General features: G+C 41.3%; 1 protein-coding gene across 1 annotated transcript in view; it reads left to right on the forward strand.

Moving 5' to 3' along the window:
- Positions 1-6,012, forward strand: part of LOC121812457 (protocadherin beta-16-like) — a 7,700-nt gene extending 1,688 nt beyond the window's left edge. The window contains exon 2 of the mRNA XM_042214687.1: positions 4,687-6,012. Within this exon, the coding sequence (XP_042070621.1) occupies positions 4,687-5,316 (630 nt within the window). The 3' untranslated portion in view covers positions 5,317-6,012. The remainder of the gene's footprint in view (positions 1-4,686) is intronic.
- Positions 6,013-7,199: the final 1,187 nt, after the last annotated feature.

Consider the following 7,199-nt stretch of genomic DNA (forward strand, 5'->3'; position numbering starts at 1 on the left):
TGGTAGTCAGAACGTGCTGATAATGGACCCCAGTTCTACAGGAACGATGCAGCGGATACAGAGTGAAAAGAGCATCCTGGATGAACCAGACTCTCCTCTAGAGGTTAGCCTCATGAAATGATACATGTTTTTTTCTGCCTTTTATGCTTCATGATATTCTGGAGGTAAATAGACAGACATTCCATTAGATGTTAGGAAACTACATCAGTTACAGTTACAATTTTAAACATAACCAGTATCTTTTAGCGTTGATGCGTTGCAAAGTTTTTATCAACTTACATCGCCGTTCAGCACCACAGACAGCGACACCTTAATTTTTCAACTTCAGCATTCCAGAGTCCTTTTCATTAAGACTGGACTTAATTTCTGTAATTCGTGTCAGCTTTAATTTAGGATATATTTATTTTATAATTGCACAATGTAATTTTTACTAAGATGTTTCAATATATAATTAAACGATATATGCTGTAAGCTGCAGATATCCTAAAATCTTTAAATTTAGGATACTCGAGGTTTAGATGAGACTTAATAGCGTGGCTTTACACTGAATTCATTGTTTTTGAGAATGAATGTTGTAATTTGTATTTTCAACTCAAAGGGTCGCTGTTGGCAAGGGTGTTGCGATTTGGCTGGATGTTTTTTATTCCTCTGTGTCTTCCCTTTTGCGTGGAAATATTCGACGTACAGACAGAAAGACTGTTCGGGTTTATAAGAAGCACTGCAAGGAATTCTATACCTGCTTACACCGTTTGATTCTTATAATTGGAATGCGAACGATTTTTTTTCTGTCTTCATATTCTCTCCATGACAAATGCTTCTTTTTTTAGTGTAGAAGGAACGGAAATCGGGTCTTGCAGAACAATGAGACGGCAAGTACTGTTGTTTCGTCTAGCCTATTCTCAAATAGCGTGCTCGGCAGGTGCAGCTACTCATGTCCGGAAGAAATGGCCAAAGGCCTGTGTTGAACATAGCTATGATTTTAGTGCTTTAGAATCATAAAGGCTTGAAACTCAGGTAAACCGCTCAACACGCGTACCCAACGGAGGGCGGGGCGCAGTCGTAGAATACCTCGGGTGTTAATAAAAATGATAGGGAGGGCACTGCTTGGTAGAAGATGGCCCAGAAGGCGAACGGATAGAATCAAGTAGAGTAGCTTTGAGTAAGACGGAGAGACAACCACGCAGGTGAGGTATCTCTGATGGCCTACGACGCTGATCTCGCGGGTGTATACCTACTTGAGTTAATAGGATACCTTGATGATAACGAGAACACGTTTGATGAAAGGAGGCATACAAAGCAGGAGCCAAGAGGCTGTTATCGAGAGAGTAAGGCATTGAGATTACGGTACATGTAAGTCTACTCATAGAATGTTACAACTAGTTGAACTCCGAAGCATTCAGGCACAGCCTACGTTTACCCGGGAATTCAGAAGAAACGAGAGCTCTTGAGTCATTGGCATGAGATCCGCAGAGGCTGCCTCTATTGTACCTCATAAAGTCATTCGGACTGTATAATTACGTGTTACAGAAAGCAGAGATAGATTTACTCACGACAATAGGGCGATAGTTGAAATTCTGCATGTTCTGGTAACACAGCAGTTCTTCAACAGGGCCCTGTTCAGCTTTGTCTTCATAGATCATTTTATTAGTATTAAAACTAAAGGTCATCATGCCTGTTCCACAAGGAAACTACAACAAGGTCACCGACAATGTTTCTACGTATCGACCAATAGTCCATCAGCACTGGGTCCAGGAGGCACAGTAAATAAGAACGAATCTAATGTTAGTGCATCCAGGCTGTTGAGAGCACTGGTGAACTACGAGAATGGCTACGGGAGGAAGTTCGCAGAGTCTGGGTTCGAGGGAGACTTCATTTAATTTGCATCATTAGTCACGTGTTCACTGTGATTCTAGGAAATTTGTGAAGGACCATAAATCTGTGACTCTGCACCACTTGAATGTTCACAAAGACTGATCTGGCCCGTCATATAAAAGGACGCAGCGAGACATGGCACTTATTCCGACCAAGAAGAATCTACACGCGTGAAAGGACACACAAGTATGCGATGTAGTATCGCACACTGTACAGTGCATCTGTAATACAAGAGATGGATTACAAACGGAGATTATACATATCTGATAAATCGGTAATAAGCAATGGACGTGTTTTAGCTCAACGTGTTTAAGTGAGTCAATCCAAACAGAGAAGTGTAAATGTAATACCATCAGTGCGTGTGCTAACAGGAGCCTCATTTTGACTCTCAAAGAAGGAAAGATAGGATTGCTTATGAATAATAACGCGGAATTACAGCACTTATCAAGAGTGTAGATATTGAGAGAGTTAGAGATACAGACGCGGAGGAGGCCGATGCTCTTCATTCACTGAGTTCGAGCGAGATAGTGAAGTGTACTCAAGCCTCTTCTTTGTGATCTTCATTGAGACCTGGAACATACTAACATCAAACAGAAGGAATTGTTCTAAATGCTAAAATAAATCTTATTCATCTATTATGACAAGATAGAAATCATATTCAAGATGTACTCATCACATCAAACACTCCATTTTATTGTAATTTCAAGAGTTACAGGTTCATTAATACCCACTACACGATCACAGATTCACAGAACTTTAAAACCGGGAGTCGTTTGTGTTCTGGATATACATAGATATGCATTCCCCAGTTTGACGAGCTGAAATGCAATATTTCCAAGTCTATCTCCCAAAAATACAGACTCAATGAGTAAATGGGTTTTATTTCACATCATAAGTTTATGAGAGCTTGCGTGATATCGAGAGGCACACAAAGAATTATGGGCATCTCGTCGCATCTATTATCTGATTAAATACTATAGTGACCTGCTTGATTTTATGCGGGATGTACAGTCACTTTCCCCTATCCAACAGCGTTACATCACAACATACATCAACGAATCTACAGAACGTTAATGATAATCAATGCAACACTTCTTATGAGTAGAAGATCACTGGATGACGACCTCAGTCTTAGCAAAAAATTATTCAGACCATAGTGCTCACCTCTTCAAGTGGTTCTTTCTATCACGGTTCAAAGCACACCACTCAGACGGCTCGAACTAATCAGGAACCAGAACGCCAAGTGTTGTCTACACTCTTTAGCGAGGCTCCTCCTAACGGAGTGCCAGATTCTCTCCTGTCAGTATGTGTCGTGCTAGTGCTACGGTGAATAAGATGCAGAGTTGCTATGCACTCAGTCATACATTCGCAAAATAGCGCTCGTTTTTATGACTACAGAGAAAGATAACAAGAGTCTCCCACTCGTACTCGCTGCTCAGAGAACCAGCAGGGATGCTTCGAATCGGCCGGCTAGTCACACAATCCAAAGATTATACAGTCTTCAGCGATACTGTCGTACGTCGAAATCCATAATGATAGCTGGACGCGTTAAGAAAGTATAACTCCTACTCTTCTTCGCTCACATTCTCTGTACACTTTGTGAGCTGCAATTTAAGCAAGACAAAACAGTATCTGTTGAACTTCTCTGTGTGAATATAGAGTATCCGTATTAAGCAACGATTCAGTCGGATACTGGTCATTTCCTTTAGTCTCGCATAAACTAGAGCACGATTCGTGATCAGATGGGTGGGCTATCGTGTGACTGCAAAGAGTGGTTCGAGCAACTGATGTTGCTCCTGTCGACAGCATATCTTTTTCGTAAATTACTCCCTATAGAGGCATACATAGCATCGAATAAACCACTACCGAGACAGTTGAGCGCTGTTTATAAGGAGGCCTTACGTAAAGAAAGAGAGAGGATACAGACACTATCTTAATTCACGGTGGCGCTCTAAGCTATCACTGATTAAAGAATGCATCGTCAAACAACGATGACGTGTTTATATTAGTGGATGGACAATCGGTGAAAATGTAAACAACAAGGCTTGCTAGGGCTGCTCTCCTGCTCGTTGCTAACGCTACAGTTGTGTAGTTGACAGCCCGTTCGTGCCGGGTGTCGTATCGGATACAGCTCTTTCGCCTCTAATTGTCTATTAGTCGGAGGATTCGACGATCTGAGTTGACTCACATCCTCTTTCCTTATCAGCCTCGATGTACTGACGCTGTCTTCCGGTATAGAACACATTACCGTGAACCGACACAGAGGGAGTACAGATGACAACCTGACTTTTACCTTAAGTCCAATCAGGGTCTTGTCATCAGGGTCCTTAATGAAGATACTCCTTCGCATTACCATTTCTTCATTGGCTATATGCCCACGCACAAAATCTTTCGCATTGTCTTGCTGGGAATCTTTTGAATTGAGCTTATTATTATCAGCCTCACGCTCACAGCATAAACTTGAGGCAGAAAAGTGAAGTAATCAGTAAGTGCCGTTCATTTCTGTCGGACCAGAGTTATCAGTCAAAATCTACAGGTGGAGACAGTCTCGCATCCTGTATCACTCCAACCTGCCTGTCATTCCATATTATACCTCGATACTCAGACACTTACCAGTCATAATAACACCGTTGTCAAAAAATCACGGCTATTGTTTATCGTATAAAGATTAAAAATTCACCAAATCATGAAGTATGAAAAATAAAAGGAATCTGTTTAAATCCACCGACAAGTAGAAATCCGTTTTAAACAGGCTTGCCTAAACCGTGATTTGATCTGTTCTACACTGTGTTCCTAAAACTCAACCTAAACTAACTCGGGCAGCCCTCTCGTTCAGCTACAGTCGTTGTTAACGTGGCGGTGGCGGACAGCTTCCCTGAAGTGCTGTCGGAGTTCACTGAGTTGACACACGACAAGGAGTACAATGACAACCTGACTTTTTACTTAGTCTTGGCTCTGGCTGTAGTTTCCTTCCTCTTCATCACGTGTTTAGTGGTTATTATATCAGTCAAAATCTACAGGTGGAGACAGTCTCGCATCCTGTATCACTCCAACCTGCCTGTCATTCCATATTATCCACCACGTTACTCAGACACTTTGGGGACAGGGACTCTGCCACATGTGTACAATTACGAGGTGTGCAGGACGACTGACTCCAGAAAGAGTGACTGTAAGTTCGGCAGAGCTGGTAGTCAGAACGTGCTGATAATGGACCCCAGTTCTACAGGAACGATGCAGCGGATACAGAGTGAAAAGAGCATCCTGGATGAACCAGACTCTCCTCTAGAGGTTAGTTATATAATGATCTTGCCAATTTTGAAGCGTAAACTTTTTTTTCTGTTCATAGTTTTTACTAAGAACCAACTAGCGCTAGTCAAGAATCAGCACCATGGACAGAGGCACGTTACTTGTTCCATCGCTTTTGACAATGGGTGTCTATCTTAACGTATTGATGTTTTGTCAACATGTGAAGGTATGTTAGTATTTGACGTTTAGTTATTGGTGATGGTGTAAAATTTGAACATAAATCGTGTCGTCTCTTTTTGCCAAGACTCGTCGAAAGACTGTAACTCAATATAAACTTGGCGGGGGTGGGGGGGCTATCTATGTCATGTATTTCGCTTTGTTGAATTTGTGACAGTATTTTTAAGTAACTCGTCAGATATCATCATGACTTAATCGTTCAGTTCAGTGGTATGCGTAAAGAATATAGACTCTGTGATCTGTTCAACTAAAATAAGGGAACTAGTATTCTCTAGTGTTGCAGACGTTAACTCTTTTATGGGCTGTGTTATCCTGGTATTTGTAAAAACAATAAGCCTTCGTGCACAACAGGGTTTTCCTTTAGTTTTCCAGGCGTTTTCTGTAGTTCCTAATTATGTACTCGTAGGGCCGCTGTTGGCCAGTGTGTTGATATTTCAGGGCACATTTAAAGAGAAACCTCGCTCGCCATGATGATATCACAGAGAGAAAGACGTCGTGTTCAAACGTCGGAGATCATTTTAACTAGAGCCGTTTTCAACCTTTCTTTAACCGATTCAAATGGTTTCGGAGTGATGTCTGTGTTTTATCACCTGTAAGGGACATTCGGTAATTGTGGATAATAGTTTTTTCCTGCTAATTTTCCAGGGGAGCAGTTCGAACAGAACAATGAAATGGCAAGCGCTGTTGTTTTCCTTGGTCTTTTATCTCGGTCCAGTCATCGGCCAAATCAGCTACTCTATTCCCGAGGAGATGCCGAGTGGCTCTTTAGTCGGTAATATTGCCCAGGATTTGGGTTTGGATACAAAACGACTGAAATCTGGAAGAGCTCGCGTTTATACGGGAGACGGTGTGGAATATATTGAGCTAAACGGGGAACGCGGACTTCTTCTAATCAAAGAGAGGATCGACAGAGAAGCGCTTTGCAGGCAGACAACACCTTGTGCTTTACATTTTCAGATCATTTTAGAAAACCCTATGGAGTTTTACAGTGTCACAGTCGAGATTATAGACATAAATGACAACCCCCCCACCTTTGAGAAAAGCGAGGTAACCTTTAAAATCAGTGAATCTGCTGTAATCGGAGGAAAATTTGTTCTGGACAGAGCAATTGATCTTGATGTCGGCAAAAATGGTCTTCAGAAATATGAGCTTAAACCTACCGATAATTTTGTACTGAAAGGGGACAGTCAAGGTAGTGGAACGGAAAAGGCTGAAATGATTTTACAGAAGCCTCTTGACAGAGAAAAGGAAGAGTCGATATCACTAGTTCTAACAGCCTTTGATGGCGGAGATCCGCAAATGTCAGGTACAATTCGAATTTTCATCACGGTATTAGATGTTAATGATAATGCGCCTGTCTTCACGCAGTCCACCTACACAGCCACTGTTTTTGAAAACGCCCCGGAAGGGACAGTTGTCACGAGTGTTAGTGCGTCAGATGCAGATCATGGATCAAATGGTAGAATAAAATATTCCATTACAAACAGTTTAGATCAAGCGCATGCCTTGTTTCAGATACATGAAGAAAGTGGAGAAATAAAATTAATTGGAAACATTGATTATGAAAATGCACGAAATTACCATATTAACATACGTGCAAGTGATGATGGTGGACTTACAGATTCGTGCAAAGTTATCGTTGAAGTGGTGGATATAAACGACAACAAGCCAACGATTAATATAATGTCAAAATCAAATATGATATCTGAACACTCTAAACCTAACACTGTTGTTGCGATGATGAATGTTCAAGACCCAGATTCAAATGAAAACGGTAAAGTCCACTGTTTTATCAATGATAATACACATTTGTCTATTAAGTCAGCATCTAATAATTTCTACAG

Source organism: Haplochromis burtoni, unplaced genomic scaffold (genome assembly GCF_018398535.1).
Source record: "Haplochromis burtoni strain Fernald_Lab_line unplaced genomic scaffold, NCSU_Asbu1 Contig_599, whole genome shotgun sequence".
Lineage (NCBI taxonomy): Eukaryota > Metazoa > Chordata > Actinopteri > Cichliformes > Cichlidae > Haplochromis > Haplochromis burtoni.